General features: G+C 38.7%; 1 protein-coding gene across 6 annotated transcripts in view; it reads right to left on the bottom strand.

The window, feature by feature from the left end:
* The window catches only part of DPH6 (diphthamine biosynthesis 6), a 356,254-nt gene that overhangs the window by 246,199 nt on the left and 86,525 nt on the right, over window positions 1–23,530 (bottom strand). For all 6 annotated transcript variants that reach the window (XM_065593241.1, XM_065593239.1, XM_065593243.1 and 3 more), the window contains 2 exons: window positions 11,531–11,604; window positions 3,185–3,303 (listed from right to left, as the gene is read on the bottom strand). In XM_065593241.1, coding sequence (XP_065449313.1) covers window positions 3,185–3,303; window positions 11,531–11,604 — 193 coding nt within the window. The remainder of the gene's footprint in view (window positions 1–3,184; window positions 3,304–11,530; window positions 11,605–23,530) is intronic.

Raw genomic sequence — 23,530 nt, 5'->3', positions numbered from 1 at the left:
TGGACAGACTGCAGCGCTTTCCCTACTCAGCTGTAAGAAGGCGGGTTTTACTCACAGCGCTGTACAGCTGCAAGTGTAGCCATACCCTTAGGTACAGATTCTGACACAGTTACTCAAGCTGAATAGTACTTTAACCCACAAATGACCTAACTGAAGTCTAGGGTGAGTGAGGGGATCAAAATCAGGCCTTTCATGATTATGCTGACCCTTTATTATGCTCTGTTTCATCTGCTTCCTTTGGACAATTGATATAGCAGGATCTTGTGGTAATTTTTCAGCTAATACTGGCTAACCTGTATCATTTAAATTTGCTAAAGTGGAAATACTTTAGGAAAAAGCTCATCACAGTTACAGTTTTGTAGGCAGCTCTGAGCACCACAAAGAGGGTGCTGGAAATAAATGTGTTTAAACAATTTTCTGCTGTTCCTAGTCAAATCTGCTCAGAGTTATTGGGTGTTTATCTCCTATTATTGGCACCTCTGAAACATACTCACTTTAAGTTTTGGCCTTGGGACAAACCAAAACTAACATATAACAGAAGGCACATGAAGATACATTATGTACGGTGCTGGTAACAGTGTTTCTGTTGCACACAGGAGAAAATACTTGGTCTCCCATCATTTGGAGTAGCACTCTATTCCAAGGTGGAAAACTCTTGCTGCTGGCAAGGCTAACTATTTGTAAAGGTGGATTTAAGGAAATGTACTAAATTAATGCTCATTTACTTGTATAATTATGTGCTGTCTACATAAACCATAAAAAGCCTTTTACCTTTCCAAAATTAGCACTAAGTTAATGGAAAACAGGACACGGGAGGGTGTGTGGGCATGCCAATGCTGATGAATGTCAAGCTCAAGTTACCTGACTTGCTTGTTGTTTTAACATCTGTACAGTATACCATCTAATGCATCACCTCTCAGACTTTTAAATCTGTTATTTTAAATACATTCATAGCAATTTGGCTTAAAAGCGCCTTTGATTATTAAACTAAAAGGCAAGTAGGTAACCTGTATCTTTAGCTTCTTTGCCACCTGATATGTTAAACAGCCTTCATACCTTAAACTTACTTTAATAAAGCATGCAATTATTAAAGCATTGCAGAATGGCCCCAGAGCACACAAGCTCCATTAAATTTGCTTATATCTAATTATGACTGCCTGAGGCAGGTGAGAAATTGAGTCTGATAAGATCTTTCTTTTTACCTTAACAAAAAAAAAAATAAAGGCAGCAGTGATTTTCTATCTAATTACTATCTACAACTATTTACGGTATTTGCTCTTTAAATGAATACTCCACAAAGCATTCTTTGTGTACTAACCAGTCAATTCTAACTTTTTAAAAGCGTCTGAGATACAAAAGACAAGTTTATCTTGCTTCAGGGATGATACAGGTCACCAACGATGTCACCCCTGAAGTCACTTTTTGAATCACTTACCACTTTTTAAATGGATTTTGGTTTATAAACTAAAAATTATTTTGGTTCTAAACAATTTGTAAGACGTACTGAATTGTCATACAGTTCAAGAGAGCTGCTTATGAGCAAAGCGAATGAAACAAAGTTCAGTTGGTGACGTACAAGTACTTAGTTCTGAAAAAGCATATTAGTTAATCTTATTCTTTTGTCTCACACTGAGATAAGTGCTGTAAAAATGTAAGCAACATCCCTTCTCTGTTTGCTGTACATGAATGGGAAACTTTCTTTCTTTTAAATAAAAGATCTTGAGCTTTTTTCTTTATTTAAAGACAGAGAGGAAGCGAGGCAGTTAATTCCTATATATTGTACCCAATCACCCCCACCAGAGGAGAAAATGCTATTAAAAATGGGAACATCTCATGTAAACTGAGAGTGAATGACAACATTTTGTGTTTCTAGTCATTTTAATAATGTTAACAGCACTGAAAGATCCACTGAGAACAATGAAATGAGACCATACTAGTAAGTGCTGTAAAACTAAAGGGTTGTGACAAGGGAAACCCAGATGTAGCTGAAAGGACTTCAACAAAGAAAATGTTTAAAGTGATGGTAGTTTCAAGCCAGGCTATGAATAAACAACTAAAGTTACTCTACATAACTCTTAAACAATATTACACCACAATATTACCCCTGTTTTTAAAAAAGGGTATTTAAAGAAGTAGAAAAAGGCATTAGACACAATGTGAAAGTGTCACATATATGCTGAATGTAAGACCTGTCACACACCAAAGTTATATGACACAATTTATCAGATATATATTTTTATTCACCCATGTAGAACTGACTCTTCTATTATACTAGCCATTCTTTGGTCTAATGACCCACAAAACCCTAGTGACCCCAAAAGAAAAAGGGGGTTTTGTTACTTTTATTCTTAAACCCTAATCCGATACTTTTACATTAAAAACTGCTTCGAGACCTGTAATTTGGAAATGATATATTGTGCCATTAATAAGGTACTCATCTGCTTCTGTATAGTTATAGAACACATGCCACTCAATAAAGCTTTCTTTAATAGTCCACTAGGGTACATCTTTTGTCTTTGCAAACATTCAGGGCATCATTTGTAACGGCTTGCTTCAATATAAAAGTCACGCTTTAAACCACCGCCAATGAAAGTCAAATGATATGTTGATTTTGAACTCTGATTTCCTCAAACAACTAAACTATAACTGTCATTCTTTAACAAATATCAGTGAACACCACCTAGTGTGTGCTATCAGCTTCACAAATTTAAAGACTGCTGTTATACAAGTTCTTTAAGTCCCAATATAAATGTTGGATGTTCATTTGTTAATTCTTTGTTAAATCTTTTTGTGAGATTTTATAATTCTGAACCCATCTCTAGCCATCAATTTGTATTCCCTATGAATGATAGTACTGTGGACCATTGCATTATATATGTATGTATACTGGGGGGGGGGGGGAGGAATAACTGAAGGAATTTAATGACTAAGCTACAAAAATCTATTGTGTACATTATGTATTATTTATAGGTTCCATTAATTGTTCAGACATATTGTCATATTCTGGCAATACTCATTTTAAAATCTATCCTTCTTCACCTCTTCATATTACTGTTTCTCACCTTAAATTACAAAACAGAGTTTTTGTTTTCTTTTTCCTTGCTATGCTTTTGCAGTTGCTCATTAATAAATTAAGTTTACCAAAGTGTTAACATACAGCACTGTTCATAATCTGGATACCTACCAAAAGCTGCTACTTTTATGATGATGGCTTGAATGTTAGATGTTATCATTTCTTTGAGCAAAGCTTCCTGGTTTCGACGCCAAAGGTAAGCTAAAGGCTGCAGATTAAGCCTCTTACACCTTTTTAAAAGAAAAATAAAGACAAGTCATTGGGTGAATTCCAAATATTATGCTCTTTTACACGAAAAAAATGTGTTCAACAATAAACGTAACACATTTCTTGGGTGTCCTACTATTAAACGTGTATGTTTTCTAAACCTTCAATATTTTATCATAATGAATGTATTAAAAACATGTTATCTTTTATAGAGAACAGTGAGTGTGTGTACTGTATGAAAAAAGAAAACTAAACAACCTGATTCTGATTTTAATTATACCTGTATAAATCACTGATGTTAATAATGTTACACTGGTAAAATAAGTATAAACAAGGGCAAAATTAAGCCCCAAAACTTCATATGCATAACCCCATATAAATACAGAAGACGGTATATTTCTGTCCACAATATTAAGGACAACACTGCTTATCTGTGGAATGCACAGAGCAGATCGCCACTGTATATTCTGAATTTGTTATACATTGGGATTAACTGGATTGCCATATATGGAATGAGTACAGAATCTGTACCAGAGATACAAAATACCAACCCAAGAAGACTACTTTCACCTGCTGTACTTACACTTGTAAATGTTAGTTTGCTATATACTCTTTAAATTGCATTTGTATTTAGCACATTAGATGATCACTAATTCACACTACTGACAGGGAGAGACCCATTGCAAATTAGTAAATTTTGTGAATTAGTGAGAAAGTGGATAAAAACAAAAATAAAGCAAGGGGACTTTGTCCATTACAGCCCAAACCTGGCAAACACAAACAAGTGGATAACCTTACTCACATGAGCAGTCCTATTAAAATAATGGAACTACTCAAATTACATACAAAATAGACTTATTTTGTCAATCATCATTGTTTCAATTATTTAACACATGTGACCGCGTATTAGAAGAATTAACCTTATTTTTAAATGTGTGCCTAGAATTAAGGACCTGAAGAAAAGCTCTTTATAGCTCAAAATTTTGTCTTTTTCACCAACAGAATTTGGTCCAATAAAATATATTATCTTAGCCAACTTGTCTGCCTACAGTTATGCACCTGAATATTTAGGCATTTAAATAAGTGGTCTGATTTTTAAGATGCTGAGCACCCAGCAGAAAAGTACAAGGCAGCTGCTGAGTGCTTGGCAACTTTGACAATCAGGTACCTAAATATGGATTCAGAATACTAAATTTAGACACCTCATGTCGCATCCTCAAAAGAATTCAGCATTTTCCTAACTCTGCTAACACTGAAAGTGATGACTGACTTCAATGTAAAGGTCAACAATGAGCTCTCCTGAAAAAAAAACCCACCCTCAGTTTTTAAAAACTTGGCCTAACTGTTCTATTGTTTTTTGTTTTTTTTTTTGCAAAAGAAAGTCTTAGCAATTCAGTAATGTAATTACTATTACATATTTTCTGGGAAGTTGGGATATTTTCTGCTAGATTAAGGTGTATAACTAGCAAGGTTCTATTGCTTTTCTCTGTAATTTTCAGCAACCTGCACATAAACCATTGGTGAGGGCAAAACGAACGAAACAGCCTCTAAAGCGTTCAAATACAGAGTAGTCATTTTTGGTTAGTTGTTGTTTTGGAGTGGATTTGAGATTGTTTAATTATTTTGGCCTGAATAGGTACTTTTTTTTTTTAATAGTTAAACACCATTAATAAACACTAACATTTAGAGGCCCAAAGTTAAGTTAATAAATTCATATTCCTCCCATCCTATAAGTGTCTAAATATGGAGTTAGAACCCATTCTGAAAATCTAGGCCTCAATGCAAAGTAAGTTGCTCAAATGCTTTCACTGAATTTTCCAAAACATGGAATAGGCAAAATGAAACAGCGGCATCTTACTGATATGCCTAACTATAAAGGGTGAAAATATAAAATGAAGGAAGAAACATCCTTATGAATCTACACCATGTGAAAGTTTCAAACTATATATCTACTCAAAAATAATTATTGTACAAAATATTTTCAACAAGATGAACTCTGATTGCCCCAAACTGATTCTCACCTCAGAAGATAATCTTCACTCCTAATTTTTTTGGGGTGTTCCTTGATTATTAAGAACAATAACACTCTGTTCCAAATGATTTAAAACTTAGAGCAATATTATTAGCATATTTATGCATATGGTATTGCAGTTTGTTTAGAGGGTTTAGCAAGCAATTACACTGGTCTACAATTTTGGAGAAGTCGTCTGCTTCAGAGATAAAATGTACTATTTATTGTGTATTTTGATGTGCTGAATTCAAATATGACAATTAAAACAACTGATTGGCTACTATTTCTAAGATATTTAAGTTTTTACATTTTATGTCTATGTGTACTGTGTAGATAGCAGAATTTTAATCATAAACTGTAAACCTAGGTCTTTTCATGTGTTTATGGTTGCTTTACATGATAATATTTCACCTGTCCTGTTTATGTAACACTTTAAAAATCAGCAAAAGGGTTATATAAATAAAAAATTTTATGAAACAAAAGGCAAAAAACTATTATGCACATAGTTTAGTCCTATTCAGTGTCTACTCGGCGCTTCTTGGCTTGTCTCATTAAATGGGGCATCTCTTATCACTGTCCAGCAATAGTCTGCAAGCATTGATGGGCTGCATTTGCCCTGATAGCGTTTCTCCATTGTTGCAATGTCCTGGTGAAATCGCTCGCCGTGCTCGTTGCTCACTGCTCTGCAGTTCAGTGGAAAAAAATCTAGATGAGAGTGCAAAAAATGGATCTTTAGAGACATGTTGCAACCAAGCCTTTTGTATGCCTTGAGGAGGTTTTCCACCAACAACCTGTAGGTGTCTGACTGTTGTTTCCGACAGAATTTATTGCCACTAACTGGAAGGCTTTCCGTGCCGTCTTTTCCTTGCCACGCAGTTCATGGTCAAATGCATCATCTCGAAGAAGTTCACGAATCTGAGGACCAACAAAGACACCTTCCTTTATCTTAGCTTCACTTAACCTTGACAATTTTCCACGGAGGTACTTGAAAGCTGCTTGTGTTTTGTCAATGGCCTTGACAAAGTTCTTCATCAGACCCAGCTTGATGTGTAAGGGTGGTAACAAAATCTTCCTTGATTCAACAAGTGGTGGATGCAGAATATTTTTCCTCCCAGGCTCCAATGACTGTCGGAGTGGCCAATCTTTCTTGATGTAGTGGGAATCTCTTGCACGACTATCCCATTCACAGAGAAAACAGCAGTACTTTGTGTATCCAGTCTGCAGACCAAGCAAGAGAGCAACAACCTTCAAATCGCCACAAAGCTGCAACTGATGTTGGTCATAGTTTATGCACCTCAAAAGTTGTTTCATGTTGTCATAGGTTTCCTTCACATGGACTGCATGACCATTGCCATTATGCAGTAAAACAGCTTTAAGACTGGTCTTCGATGAATCAATGAACAGTCTCCACTCATCTGGATCGTGAATGATGTTGAGGGCTGCCATCACACCATCGATGTTGTTGCAGGCTACAAGCTCACCTTCCATGAAGAAGAATGGGACATGATCCTTTTGACGGTCACAGAACATGGAAACCCTAACGTCACCTGCCAGGAGATTCCACTGCTGTAGTCTGGAGCCCAACAGCTCTACCTTACTCTTGGGTAGTTCCAAATCCCTGACAAGGTCATTCAGTTCACCTTGTGTTATGAGGTGTGGTTCAGAGGAGGAGGATGGGAGAAAATCTGGATCCTGTGACATTGATGGTTCAGGACCAGAAGTTTCATCCTCTTCCTCGTCTGACTCAAGTGAGAATGATTCTGGTGCATCAGGAACCGGCAGTCCTTCTCCGTGGGGTACTGGGCGTATAGCTGATGGAATGTTTGGATAATGCACACTCCACTTTTTCTTCTTTGACACACCTTTCCCAACTGGAGGCACCATGCAGAAGTAACAATTGCTGGTGTGATCTGTTGGCTCTCTCCAAATCATTGGCACTGCAAAAGGCATAGATTTCCTTTCCCTGTTCAACCACTGGCGAAGATTTCTTGCACAAGTGTTGCAGCATATGTGTGGGGCCCACCTCTTGTCCTGATCTCCAATTTTGCAGACAAAATAAAGGTGATAGGCTTTCTTAACCATAGTGGTTATACTGCGCTTTTGTGATGCAAAAGTCACTTCACCACAAACATAGCAGAAGTTATCTGCACTGTTCACACAAGTACGAGGCATCTCTGCTCACTTTGGCTAAACAGAAATGTGTCCCTTTGCAAAATCAAACACTGACAAATAAGAGAGCACGACACTGTATGATTTCTAGAGCTGATATAGGGCAATTTGTTCAGCAGAGTGATGTAAGCTTCATTATGATTGCATCATCCATGACTTCTAGGAATAACATGATGCAATTCATATCATGTATGACGCAATACCAGCTTCAGATTGCATCATTCATTGTTTTGCCTAAAAAGCAAGTACTGTCCAAAGCCAGTCACAGATTTATTCATAGATCCAGTCAAAGATGTATTTTAGTCATTTCTGGTATAAATTGAGATCCCTTCCCTTTATAACTCACTTATCCTCCGCCATTTCCAAGTCCAGGGTCGTATATACTGACCCAAAAGCATATCTTGAAAACTAGAGCCAATCAACAATTTTAAGCATCATTTTCGTTCTCAGTGACCCAGAATTAGGAAAGTTTGACTACATTTATTTCAGAAGCATTTTGGCTGTAGAGCAGAGTTATTTAATGACCTAATTTGACTGACACAGATATAGAGTGGAGTATAGGATTTTAATTTTAAAATGTTGTGGGCTTCACAAATAGGTTATTATATTATGTACTGGACAGATAAGGATTCTGATATTCCCAGATTGAATGTGGAGTCAGAATTCTATACTCTGTTTTTCTTAGAATTTCTTTAGCTTTTAAAATTTCCTTAAATTATCTTATGACAGGGGAAAATACTACTTAGTTTGTATAAGTCAAGCATTCACACTGAGTACTTTTACATAGACTTAGGTATCCTAAACTCCCAGTTCCTCCTTCAAGAAGAAGGAAAATTGGATGATCTTCATGAAGTCTGTATTATTAATAAATAGTGATTTTTATAGGAATGTAATGTAGTTCTTATTTTTCTCTGGTTTGCAAAAAGGAATGTCTCCCTAGAACCTTTTTTTTAAACCATCCTACTTGTGAGTTAGTCATGAAACCACTAGAATTGTATTTATTTAAATTCATAAAAATAAAAAGAGGCCCCTATCCAAGGCTCTAGGCATTCCTCCCGTAAATTACAAAAACAAAAATTTAAACAACCTGAGGAACACAGAATTAACTTTACCACCCACATATCTGATTCCCCTGAAAAGACTACCTCTGCAGAAGCTCATACAAATAGATGCACCTTGCAGCATGCTCCAAAGGCCAACATACCCAGCATATTTCAGACTAGTAAAGAAGCTTGCTCCAAAGCTGAGGGCCCTGCATGGGGAAGGCCCTCTCACCAGCCAAATTAAGGGAGATTCAAGTACTTTCACTGAGTGTCTCAGCAACTGTGGCAGTATGGTATGAGAAGAGGTGGACTTTAAGGTAGAAAAGTACCACATCATTTAGGGCTTAATAAATCAAAACTAACACCTTAAATTCAATATGGAACCCACTATATAGCCATGCACATTATGCAGCACTGGTGACACATGCTGCAACCTCAGAGCACTGTTTAATAGATGCATTCTGCACAAGCTTAAATTTCTGGTTTGACCTAAAGTATATCCTCATGTAAAGTGTATTGCAGTAATCCAGTCTTTAGGCAGCAAAGGCACAGATCATAATAGTTAGGTCCTCACCCAAAAGAAATGGTTGCAGTCTCCTGGTCAGACTCAAATGGTAAAAAGCATCCTGGATGCTGTTGCTGTATCATCATCCAACAGCAGCCGGAGAGCTAGCACAACCCATAGATTGAGAACCCATGTAATATATGGCACCAACTCACCTCCTTCACTGGACTATCATTCTGGATATCTCATCCAATTGCTTCCCCCAATCTACCTGAATCACGTCATTCTTATCCCATCTGAGCTTCAGCCAACCAGTTCTCATGCATACTAAGTCTCCCTCAGACACTGGCTGGATCAGGAATAACTGCACGGAGTGCCATCAGCATACTGAAAACACGGTGAGCATCAAGTAGTGTTTTCTTGTGTATAGGACACACCACAGCTTCTCTAAGAGAAATTGGCAGCCTTCTCTCCCTAATAGAGGCACTGACAATCACAACTAGCCCACTAGTATTCACCACCCAGGATGACATGGATGCATAGGACAAGCTGTGCGACTAAATGGATTATACTAACTGCACTTTAGAATATCAATGATTTTTCATTAGCCTAAATTTAACCAGGGAAGAGCTAGCATTTGATTTCTCTGCAGCCATGGAGGCAGACATTTTGACCTAAATCCTACCCGTCACTTCACCTGAAACTCTGAGCCTCATGTTAAGGTTTTCAAAGCTCCAAGAGTTGTATTTGAAAATAGACTTTCTAAAAGCCCAACAAAGCACAAAAAGTCTTCTGCATGTTGCTAGGGTGTGTATATTTGCAAGTGTATCTTGATACATTCAATCTTTGTTGAAACTCTCAGAAGAGGGAGTATGGTACACCCACATTAAAAGAATCTTCTCACTACAAATGAGAAATGCAAGCTGCTGCTTAATGATTTTTTTATAATTATTATTAAACAAACTTCTTCTGTGACAGACTTTGGTAAGTTTTGGCTTGTCTTCAAAAGGAAGTAATGGGAGTACAGCCAATATCAGGTGTCACATCTATTTTATTAATTGAAAAAGCTATGGTGCTTTTTCTATTAATACCTGATCATCTTTCAGGAGATGCTAGATTCAGCTGGTTTTGGGGAAAGTAGGATGAATCAGTGGATGAGCTTTGTATGTTCTACAATATATCTTTGTTTTCAGACTCTTGTGGGTCAAAGTTATATTTATTATAGTTCATTTTTATTTCCTGTCTTTAATGGAAATTTCAGTTGAAAAATGTCAACTGGTGACCACCAGATTATTTTGGTCAATTCTAGATTTTGGAATTGAGCAGTGAATCTATTGTTCCCTTGGACTACTGGATCCTCCAGCTGAAACTGAGAAAGGTCAGTGGAAGTAAATGGCCCAATACCTCTCCCATTATATCAATGCCAAAACTCTCAACAATTTCAATGGATCCAGGATTAGACAAAAAGAAGCCTGTAGAACAGAGGTGGGCAAACTACGGCCCGCAGGACTGTCCTGCCCAGCCCCCGAGCTCCTGGCCTGGGAGGCTCACCCCGGGCCCTTCCCTTGCTATTTCCCCTCCCCCACAGCCTCAGCTCGCTTGCTCCGCTGCCAGCGCAACGCACTGGACGGCGGGGCTGTGAGCTTCTGGGGCAGCGCAGCTGCAAAGCCTGGCCTGACCCAGTGCTCTGTGCTGCATGGTGGCAATGGTGGCAGCATGGCCCGGCTCCAGCCAGGTGGCGCGGCTGTAGCGCCTCCTGCCACCGATGCTCCAGGCAGCGCAGTAAGGGGGTACAGAGCGGGGGGGGGGGGGGTTGGATAGAGGGCAGGGGAGTTCGGGGTGGTGGTCAGAGGGCGGAGCTCTGGATATGGGTCAGGGAGGGAACAGGGGGTTGAATGGGGGCAGGGATCCCAGGGGGGAAGTCAGGAAGGAGGGAGGTTGGATGGGGTGGCAGGGGCAAGGGTTCCGGGGGAAGTCAGGGGACAGGGAGAGGGATGGTTGGATGGGGCAGGGGTCCTGCGGGGGCCATCAGGAATGAGAGGAGGGGTTGGATGGGGCAGCAGGTGTCTGGGGGTGGTCAGGGGACAGGGACCGGGGGAGTGTGGATGGGGCAGGGGTCCCAGGGGGCCATCAGGGAAGGGGGGGGGTTGGATGGGACCGGAGTCCTGGGGGGGCAGATAGGAGGTGGGGGCCGGGCCACGACTCCCTCCCCTAACCGGCCCTCCATACAATTTACGGAACCCGATGCAGCCCTCAGGACAAAAAGTTTCCCCGCCCCTGCTATAGACTCCATCAAATCCATGTACTATAATTTCACTACTGGTATACATGGAAGATATACATACAAAGAGAAAAGCACAGTGCTTTCAGTTAGTATGTTTTACGAATCGGGTATCTTAGAAAATGGAATAAAAGCACCTGTTTCTGTTCTATACTACAGACTTTTCGTTGGTTTTGTTCACATCACTGACAAAAAAATCTTTTTTAAGTTTATAAGTAACTTCTCAAGAATATTTTCTTACACATCTTCCACTCGAACTCGTTGATAGTCAGAAAGAATGGCTCCTACAGAGACACCTTCCACTCCTTCCTTGTCCTTTGGGGGGAAAAAAAAGGAATAGTAGTGTTACAGATATGTTAATGCACATACTCATCGGCAGACTGGAGATTCAGAAATACATAGTACTTCACTTTGAAAACCAACCAGAAAGGATGGATCCTTTTCTCAGTACCTAGTATTTAAAAAAAAAAAAAAGAGTAGGCTGTGAGGCCGATCTGCTCCGTGGATACTACTCCAACCTCAGAGGGAACAGTACTCTGCTACCTTAGTACCACTACTCTACAAAGGAAATGTCCAGTGTATCTGCAAAGCATCAGACCCTACCCTGCTCCCTGTTCCTAAAATTCCTACCACCATTCAGTATAGCTGCTCTGGTTCTATTATGCCTGGTACCCTTCATTCCAACAGGAGAAAGGCAGGATTTGCCATTTTGCCCCTAGAAGCACAAATGAAGGCTTATTATGTTCCTCCCTCCTACAATCTATGCTGGGATGTTTTGCACCACAGAGAAAGTCTCTGAGGATTCCTAATGATTTTTCTCTACTTTAAATTCTTTGCTCTTCTCCCATACAAGGTCCTATGCCACAACAATGAACCTCTGCAACCTGGGAAAAACTATACAGCCAGTTACTACTTTTCCTTAAAACAGGCCTCTGTCACCCTAAGGAAAATCATTCCATCAACAAACAAATCTTATCAAGATACAGTGATCACCATTAAACACTATTTGCCAACGTTTATGACAGAGTGGAGTGTGAGATTATGATTTTTTCCCATACACAGAACAGTAGATATCTGTGGTAACTGTGAGCAACTGTTGACTTTGATAGCTTCTGTTATAAAACAGATTTTCTGGGTTGTTTTCCCATATGATCATTGTTTCTGTTTTTAATTACTTAAGCTGATATTCTTTTTTTGCAAATATAGTAGAAACATTACATTTTAAAATAAATGTACTTTTTAAATGATTCATGGGAAGCATCTGTTTTTTGTTTTTTTATCTTGAGTTCAAATCAGAACCAATATACTGGAACAGAAGTAGCATTATTTTTTTTCATAAATTTTCACCCAATAAAACTCACTTGAGCTGAATTAGTTTTCCTGCCATGGCTGATCATGGTTTTAAGGTGTAATTTCTCCTCTGAGGTTACACGGTCTTGTACCAATCCTCTGAAGTTTGCAGCAAGACTTTCTCACAAAACTTTCATCTATATACCTATGCATATATGTATCTCAGAATGAAATTCATCTTTTTTGTCATGACATTCAATTGAAAACTCATAGTCAGTTCCTTATCAGTATTACCCCCCAAGTCACTTGCTTCATAACTATTTTTAGATAACAATTCCCTGTGCTGCATTATCCTTTCCTTAGTGTATCATTTTATATTTCTTTACATTAATTCTCATCTCATACCAGTCCAACCAAATTCCCAAGTTGTTCATATCCAACTGTATTTTTGATTGCAAATCCATTCTATTTGTCATAACTCCTAGCTGTATCATCTGCAAATTTGATCACTGTTGAATTTACATTCTCCTTCAGGTCATTAATGAATGTTGAATAATACTGATCTCAATACCAAGCTCTATGTGGGATTCCACTTGATGTCTCTGCACATTCTTAAGTAATACTATTGATAATAAGTTATGATATCTTATCTGTCAGCAGTTCATTATCCATTGATATTATTATCCAGACAATACTCCTCCTGCTTCTCTTTGAGATTTCTGTACGATACTAAGTCAAAGAACGTTTAAAAATACAGATAAATTACATCCATTGCACTTCCCTTGCCCACCCAGTCCGTTATTATATTTAAAAATAAAAAGAGTAATCAAGCTAAGATCAAGCTAAGCAGAATTGTCTCTGAATAGAATTCTTTTCATACTTTTCCAGGGAGCCTTGTTGGGTCTACTTAACGTGTATACTATACATTTGAAAGCTTTTCTCAAGTATTTCTTTGTTCTGTTTGTCTTTGATATGTGAGATACTTGTACTGCTCTTAGTAATACTAGTAGCGCTTATATATAGGGTTGCCAGGCGTCCAGTTTTGGACCAGAATGCCCAGTCGAAAAGGAACCCTGGCGGCTCCAGTCGCCACTGCTGACCGGGCCGTAAAAAGTACGGTCGGCGGCGCAGCGGGAGCCGGGGCTAAGGCAGGCTCCCTGCCCTAGCGCTGCGTGGCTCCCAGAAGTGGCCACCAGGCCCCTGCAGCCCCTAGGCACATGTGCAGCCAGGGAGGCTCCACACGCTGCCCCCTCCCCGAGAGCCGGCTCTGCAGCTCCCATTGGCAGGAAACATGACCATTGGCTGGGCACCGAAGTAAGCACCGCCGGGATGCCACACACCCTCCTCCACTCCAACCCCCTGCCTCACCCCCGGAGTTCCTCCCACACCCAAACTCCCAACACCCTGCCCCAGTCCCTTCCTCTACCCCAAACCCTTCATCCCCAGAGCCCATCCCCCCAGCTGGAGTCCGCACTCCAGTCCCCTGCCCCAGCTGGGAGCCCTCTCCCACACCGTGAACCTCTAATTCCTGGCCACACCTGGAGCCCGCACCCCCTGTCCAGAGCCCATACCCCCCATACCCCAATCCCCTGCCCCAGCCCAGAGCCCTCTCCCGTACCCCAATACCGTCATCCCCGGCCCCACCCTCATGTCCGCACCCTGATGACAGACGTTTCAAGGTAACCACGTTTCTGTACCATTAGAAGAAGTAGTACAGTATTACCGTAGCATCTAGGAGTCCTAGTCATGGACCAGGACCCCCTTGTGTTAGGCACTGTACAAACTGTACAGTGTGAGGAATTATAAGGCTGTCAGAAAACGTGCTGTAAATAAACTGGGAGTATACGACCTGCTTAGTCAGACATGGGACTGAGTCTGAAAATACTAAGATTATCAATATAAGAGATCAAGAAAAGTTTACTAAACTTTAAAGTTCAGATATTAGAAAAATTACTACAACCGCATCTTTTCCCTCAACAAATCGAATCCCTATGTGTGTTCAAAGTCATATCTGCTCACTATAGTGATCCCTGAAAAACAACTTAGCTAAAAGAAAGTGAACTGATCTCATGTAACATCAACAGAATTGTTAACTACGTTAAAGGCAATGGTGTTGCATAAATGTGAATGAGGGCAAATTTGGGGCCATAAAACCTTTTACTAGTGATGATGTATGAACCAGAAAAAGAAGAGATTTACTTTCAGATCTCAGATTTGTAGTTATATAAATCCCAAGATCTTTTTACTTGTAATCAGAGCAAATTAAAAATATTAATTTAAGCCCCACAGTGTCATATTTACCTGGTCAATTGTCAGAGAACATCACTTTGAGAGACTCTAAGAAGCAGTGTGGATTTGATTTAATCGTGGATTTCTACATAAAAGTGCATTCTTGTCGGAGCCTGGGAGGGGAAGTGCCCGGCTGGGGGCGCAGGGTCTGGAGGCACGGGGGCTGCCCGAAGCCGGTAGCGCTCGGGCAGCCCGGCTCTTAAACAGAGCCGAAGAGTCGGGGAGGAGCAGAGCCGCCATTTTCCCGGACACGTTCGGCTTTTTGGCAATTCCCCCCGGACGGGGGTTTGACTGCCGAAAAGCCGGACATGTCCGGGAAAAAGAGGACGTATGGTAACCCTAAGATCTCAAATCAATGAAGGCTACACTCAGAAAGACCTCAAGACTTCTGGAATATGCTGCTCAAACAGTTTCACTTTTCTTTCTACTCCCTTTCCCTCCCTTCTCACATTTATCTCCAGACTTCTTCTCCTTGTCCAGATCTATTCCACCCCCAACAATCTTCTATTCATTGAACTTTTCGAAACTCTGCACTTTTATAGAGAGGTAAGGGATTGACTCTGTGTACAGAAATTTGCAGAGCAACAATAGGGTTGAGGTCTGTTATTTTTCACCTCTATTTATTTATTTATTTATTTATTTATTTTAAAACATTTTTGATGTTAACAAGCATGTTATCTCTGGAGACACAAATCCACAGTTTGAGAACTGCAAAACTAAGCATCTCTGATGGTATCTCTTAGACTAAGCACTGAGTCCCATTGGATAATAGAAAGATTAATCTAAATAATCTATACAGAGGCCTCTGGAGCCCCATAAAATTGGTTCCCTAATCCATGAAATATTGGAACTCATTTACAAAAATTTTTTTCAACATTACATGAATATATTGTCTCATACTATAGAATTTGAATTTATAATCCCTATTCTATGATGAGATATGAGAGATCTTTGAGCTATAATGTATCTTCAGACAGGTTTTTTCCCCTCAAAAAGCATTTTATCAAAAAAATCCGATTTAAATAAAAAAATCTGATTTTTTCATTTATTTTTTAAATCATTGATTTTTATCTACCTTGCTAAGAAGACTCAAAAATTCAGAAGCATAGACAGACATTCTAAACTGCACAAATTGTAGCATAGTAACTTTTTACATCACACGTGTTTAACTGTAAATTTAAGGAACTGTAGTTGACTGAAATTCCTCTCTCTTTTACATCTGAATAGAATCTTTTCAGTAATGTGAGCAGATATGGCTTTGAATACACACCCAGAGAGAAGAAATTATAACCTGGCCAGTTCTCAAGAAACAAACGACTTTGGCTACCAGCACCTTCTCAACAGATTTGCTCCCAGTACGGACGCTGGAGTCAAAACTAAGACCACTAAATCTCTTTCGCAATTATACAAGACAAGAGGATGTTGGAAGAGTTTATGAATAATTTCTTTACTGCTACAGACAGGTGACAAACATCAATACCCTTTTGTCAGCAGTCTGCAACACAGACACTCAGAATGCACTGCTGATTCACATAAAAGTCCTAGTAGAAGAGGGCAGTCCAACTAAGTTGGCTTCACTCACTTTTCTGGGACAGATCCCAGAGTCATGATGGGCAGCCCCAAAAGTCATGATCCCTTCCACTTTCTCTCTCTTTTAGCACCTATGCTATGTGAGGCTGCTTGGGGAAGTCATGAGATATGGTTTACTCCAATGCCACCTAGCCTTATGATTCTCTCTCAGCACTTGCCACCAGCGTAGTTATCTAGATGGCCTAGTGTTTAAGAGAAATAAACACCTGAGTGAGGGCAGTAAGATGCTGCAAGTAGGCCCAAAAATCCTCTGAGATAAGAGAGAAATGAAGCATGGAAAATGCTTCAAAGAACTGGCTAGATCACTAACCTCAGTGAAGGTGTCAGCCCTCCAATCATCACTCTTAGGGTACGTCTATACTACTCACCGGATCAGCGGGTAGTGTTCGATGTATGGGGGATCGATTTATCCCGTCTCATCTATACACGATAAATCGATCCCCGAATTGATGCCTGTACTCCACCCCGGCAGGAGGAGTAAGCGGAGTCAACGGGGGAGCCGCGGGGGTCAACTCCCCGCCATGAGGATGGCCAGGTAAGTCAAACTAAGATACTTCGACTTCAGCTACGCGAATAACGAAACCCCCCCACTAGTGTAGCCCAGGCCTTAGAATCTTACTGGATTCATCCCTTCCTCTGGAAACATTAGCAAGTGAGGGAAAGAAGAATGTCTTCTTCCACCTGCAGGAGACTATGCCCATTCTTCTCATAAAAGGCCTTGCCATGTGATCCTCTTCACAGACTTCAGATTAAGCAACTACAACCCACTCTACTGGTGGCTGAAAGTGAAGGCCACATAAACACTCCAGTCTGTACAGCATTCAGCAAGCCTTCTCCAAAGCCAAGCAAGCTTATGTGTATATCACACTGCTGCTAATACACATAATAGTGGCTACTCATTCAATTCCAGATCCAATTCAAAGTCCTTTAATTGACCACAACGCCCTTTTGACTGCTGGGGGAAGAGGTCACTAAGATATGGAATTTATTGATAGAGAAGAGAATGAACGTGGCCATTATCAGATCAGAATGCAATGGACATGCTAAAAATAAGTGACTTACATATATTGTATTCCCAATCGATCAGTATGAAGTAGGCAGGAAATTAAACTTCATTATGAATCAAATTTTCTGCTGGCCTAATTCCACTGTAGTCAATAAAATTTGGCTCTATTTTTTTGGTTGACTTTTACAACTGCCCATGCATGTGCAATTTAAGTCACTCAGATTTTCTTCAGTTTCACAGCATCCCCAAAACGTTCCTTCACAGGAGCTGCATGTGCATCTTATAGGGCAAATCTAGCTGTGAAGCTGCCAATGTGAGAGGAGATTAACACCTTAAACAAATATGCTGATAACTAATGACACTTGGTGGGTAATCTGACTTTATCTAGTCCCGTCTGCATGACTTACTTATAAAGGACCAAGGTCCTGATCCTAACTGGTGTGGAGCATCCACTGAAGTAAAAAGGAACTGCAGATGCCCAGCATTACTCAGAATCAAGTCCTACAATCCTTTCTCCTGTTATGAATGATTTTACATCACTGTGAGAGTTTATTACATTAATTTGCTATTTTTGTTTTATGTATTGTGCAAATGCAGAATCTACTTTTGTCATTTGTTGTTGACTAGTCAATTAGAATTTAGATTAAGTTCCATCTTGCATCCTTCCCAATGATAAAATATACTGAAGAGCAATAATTTTATCCAGTCGGCAATTTTACAGCACCAGTCATTTTTCCTCAGCAAACTGTAATTAAATATGGATATTATTAATGGTATAATTTTTTTTACTAATATGGAACACAGAAGACATACAGAAAATGTAATAAATATTAACAATTCCATGTCTTTTGTGTACCTACTTTTTCTTATCTTATAGTAAAGAACAGATGAAGTATGAGGGCTATATTTAAAACAAAAAAAACCCGAAAGTTCAAAAAGAAAATTAAAATTGGTTCTAGTTATAATTTAAATACTGACTACTGCTTGGATCTGCAATGCTATTATTCCATATTCACCTAGCAGCACTGAAACTGAAGCTAAATCAAAACTTAAAGACATGATAGGAATCAGAAAAAGAACCACACTTTTTCTTCGCGTATGTACAACATGCTTCAGGTGGCATGCGACCAAAATTTATAACCGAATTTGGTCCGCTGACTGGATCATTAGCTTTCCCAGCTTGGGCAGGGTAATGATGGGGAGTGCGACGTGAACACTGATCCATGCCCCCAGAACCACACTCAGGAGTTTGATCTTCCATTCAAATACACAATAATATCACTATTCAAGACAAGGTCTATCTATCTAACTGGCTGGTTTGCAAATTATTCTGTCTCATTGGTTGGCCCATAGAACACTGGCTGGTAGTATGTCAATAGATGGCTGGTCACAGGGTTCTGACTTCTCTCCTTGTTTCCAGCTGTCTCTATAGACCTCTGGGCTCTTCACTGTAAAGACCTATCAGTGGGAAAGGAATGTCCATGGGAAAAAGAAATGATGCAACTAGTAACTATATCTAGGGTAGCTGAGAGACAAGAGGGGAAAAGGTGACTGAGCAGCATGTTAAGGGGAGCCAAATAACAGGTAAGTACATGCAGAGGAAGACAAGGACCTAGCAACAGGAAGACAGGAGAAATGAAGAAAAGAAGAACATGCTGCAGTGAATAGCAAAAATCGAAAATATGAGTAGTGTCTTTCGAAAAGGACAAACACATATCACATTAAAGACAGCTAAAAATTCAAATCCTTTCCTAACATTACTTTTCTATGGAAGCAATTACTGTAACTGCCACAGAGATGTTCTGCATCCCTGCAAATATGAATAGCAGGAAAAATGATCTACCCCTGTGTTCCACACTATGAAATACTTTGAGAATAACTAGGTGTACATACTTTGCAGGCAACCAACACTGTAGTTTCTAGGCACTGAACTAAAACAGAAGTCAATTCATTCAATATGATTCATTTTTGGTGTGTAATGGATCACATCTGAGAGGAGGATTTGGTCCTAAAGGTAATCACCTAAAAAAGACCAAGCTGTGATGGTATAAACCAACAAAGTTTCAACTTCGAATAAAAGTAGTAGAGATCATGCCATCCCTATTTATTTGTTTTTCAAACATAATTCTGATTGAATGAATTTCAAATGTGTAGTAAAGCAGATCTGATCACAAGCTGGGAGAGCATGAATGAAGAAACACACAGATGTTTCAATTACTTAGCAGAACAGTAAATTTTTCCTTATTAAATGATTAGTTGAAGATGTCCAATAATATAGCATTACATTCTGAAAATTAAAGCAAGGTCTAACCAGACCTTACTTTTAAGGATTCCAGTAGTGCACTAATTAATTGACTCTTAAAGAGTATTCTATGCATTAGTGGGTTTGCAAATTAGATGTAGCATCCACTATTTTACATGTTTTGAAGAATATAAATGTATATGAACACTAGAATGCATAGCTTTATCAGAGCCAAATAAAGGCTTGATCCTGCAACACGCTGAGCTCTCTGCCTCGTTTAATCAAAGCACTGAGGCACTTGCTAATTTTAAGCATTGAAGTAGTCCTTTTGACTTCACTTAAATTTTGATGGATCAAGACCAGAGTGCTGAGCACCTTGCAAAGTTGTGCCTTAAGTTAAAAAACTATTCTGTCACACCATAAACAATCTTTAATTTACACATTGCATGCCCATCACCAGTTTTCTAGATGCTTCAGATCCAAGTCATATCAGATATCATTACTTTTACCATATTAGAAGGCATTTCAGTATTTTTTGTTGGAGTTGAATTCTTCTGTAGCATCGTTAATTGATATTATGCAGTAAATAATGCTAAATTCTCTTACACTCCCTAGCAAATTATGATGATCACCATCCCTGCCTAATCTAATGAAGAGCCAGCTTATAAATGATCATCATGTCTGTAACAAGCATAACCAGCTACTGGTAACACAACCAGAAACTGAAACATTGTCCTCAATTGTAGTGTTATACTGCATCCATTGCTAGCAGGCTGAGTTACAAAATTAGTCCTAGATATAAATTAAGTCTCACAATCAGGTGTTTCAAAAGAACAGGTGGAAAGTAAATTATTTGACATTCACAGATTTATAGATTCCAAGGCCAGAAGGGACTGTTTTGATCATCTACCGTGACCGCTGGTACAAATAGTCCATAAAACTTCCCCAAAATAATTCCTAGAGCATACTTCTTAGAAAAACATCTAATCTTGATTTAAAAATGGTCAGTGATGGAGTATCCACAATGACCGCTGGTAAGTTGTTAGATGACACGATGCTCTACAGATAAAAAATGTATGTTGTATATATTTATAAACAAGGGGACTGTTTGTTTGTTTGAAAGAAGTCTTTACCACAGTAAAATAAAAAAGCTTGTTAATTTCCTTCTTTTCAGAAAAAAAAAGTTTCTTCTGCTGAATCAAAGAATTGTTTTTCACCAAAGAGGCTTTTCAACAGAGAGACTTCATAAAAATAATGTTTTGATCTGTCACCGATTGCAAAGACAAAGCTGAACTTTTGGGAATACAATTTAGTCATGCAAGTAATTTCTGTGGTCATTAGCAACACTGGATTTCCTTTCTTAAATCTTTGAATTTTACCCTTTGGCAAATACCAATCAGGTCCAAACTGGTAGAAGCGAATTCTTAGAACATTATGTCATATGGAAAGTAAATAGATGATTGAAGCTTTAAACTACTGAGGTTTAAGGAGCTAGACTCAAAAATTTTACTTTTATTTATTTGAAAGAGGTTTCTCAAGGGATTATTTTTTTAATGTTTCACTGAGTATCAGCAATATAAAGCATTTTAAAAACTCACAAAGGCTGACACCCAGAGCTGTCTGATTAAGTAGAGAGCTTGACACAGTCTCAGCACTGTGACTGATTAAATAATTATGATAATCATTTATGTGCTGTTTTACATTACCAAAAGAAAAACATTGTGTGTAGATACTTTACCTTATGAGGCGACTAAATTACAATGAAATTCTATAGAGAGACAACATGGGTGTGGTAATATCTTTTATTGGACCAACTGCTGTTGGTCAGACACAAGCTTTTGAACCTATATCATTTGTTAATTTCTATAGTTACTCTAAATCTGCATATTTTTCAGTTTGAGGATTTTATCTGTTTTACAACACAATAAAGTCACACACACTGCAACCAATACAGTATGAAATACAACAGGGATCTGAAGCCCTTTATTATACTTTTTCAAGAATGTTTTTTTTTCCTTGCTAATAAGGTAAAGTGACATTTTCAGGGCTTTTACAGAAAAATTCAAAGAATTATACAACTAACTAATATAATCTTTATCTACAGAAATAAATAGTGTTCAAAAGTGTTCAGCTATAGCAGCTGCCTTGACAGCAGCATTCAGAAGTGTTTCCAATATGCATTTTCCCATCTCCCATGGAAAATTCCCATTTAATTTGCCATAAGAACACTTACACTATTTTATATCCATATCCTCAACACAGGATGCACGTTCGCATATTTCGGAAAACAGACTCATAATATTTAAGACCACTTAAGCATTCTGGGATTAACATTATACTGATATTTTTTTCCTTAACTCTTCAGTTCTATGTCTCTAGAGGAATAGCTGCACTCTCAACTACATTTAATTTAAAAAAAAACTACACCACCTTGCATGGTATATATGAATACAGGGCATTAACAATGTTGTCTCAAAAACAAACTTATTTGATATTTATACATATCATCCATCACACAGCTCTCCACACTCTTCCATACTACTTACTCTTTCCCCTTCCTTACCAAAATAAATAATATATAGGTCATGTATGATGAACTGAGGGATCAGTATTTGCTGCAGTGGTATATGTGGCACTAAATTCTTTCCTTACTGATAACCTTTATAGGTTTGTTTCTATATATATAAATGCAGATGATATTTTATTATGCATGCAAACGTATAATACATTTTTGAATATTGCTGATTTCTCACTCAGTATAATTGCACCATTCCACCACAGTTACAATCAGCAGAGGTGCTCAAACTGAAGACACACTCAATTTAAAGGAGAAGTTGCTAGTAAAAGAATAGTCTCCATAAGAAGCCTTCAACTTTAGTCTCTGCTCTCATACATACACCCTATACCCCTTGGACTAAAATGGCTTAGATGTGTGAACCTTTAGGGTACATTTCAAGACCCATTTATTCAGAGTTTTGAGAAATCTAATCCTGTGCTCCCAACCGCTGTATAGTACTTTTTTCTCTCTCAGAATAACCCTTTTGTGAAAAGGAATAGTATGTTTCATCGTGTATTGTTAATAAACTCCTGTAATACCTAAGCACAACAGTTGGAACTAAGGCCCAGGTGCCACTCTTAAACATGTCAGTTATCTCTGTCCTGAAAGTGATAACAAAAGAGCTATCCTGATGGCTACATGTCGGTCATTAGATGAAAATAAAAGCCATATTAGACCCAATCTAAATGGCAGTATAGAGTAGGTACAGATTATACTACTTCCTTGAATATTTTCCTTTGATAAACACAATAAATATTTAATGACATTTATTTAAACATTACTATTTGAATGGGCAGCCCTTAATGTGACATTTTGTAGCTGGGGTGAGTGGTCATCTCAAGGTTAGGCTTCAGGCATTTTGTGGAAGCTTACACTGCCAATATTCATGATTTATTCATTCTGCAGCTAAAGAGAGAATGTCAACTTCTACAGTTATCCATGTGGTATCTTCCAAGAGCACTAAAACAAATCACTGTTAGGTTTTTAGTGTCTGTTAGGCCTAGTAAAGTCACTGTTACAACATGGTTCTAATAAAGACCTCAGTTCAGAAAAAAACACTTGTTTATGCTTTCTTGAACTGGCATGCGCTTCAGTGCTTTCCGGACTCAAGGCTTAAGTGCTCTAAATTTACACAACAAAATTATTTTTTTTAAAAAGGAGGATGAGGGGAATACAGGGATAAAAGTAAACTATGTTGTGTGTTAACTTTCATAAACTGATCTACATTTGGTCTCAATTTGCCCTCCTACTTAGTTTACCTCAATCT

This window comes from Chrysemys picta, chromosome 4 (genome assembly GCF_011386835.1).
Source record: "Chrysemys picta bellii isolate R12L10 chromosome 4, ASM1138683v2, whole genome shotgun sequence".
NCBI lineage: Eukaryota > Metazoa > Chordata > Testudines > Emydidae > Chrysemys > Chrysemys picta.
The sequence above is the reverse complement of the archived record's forward strand: the minus strand, read 5'-3'. Positions and strand labels throughout refer to the sequence as shown.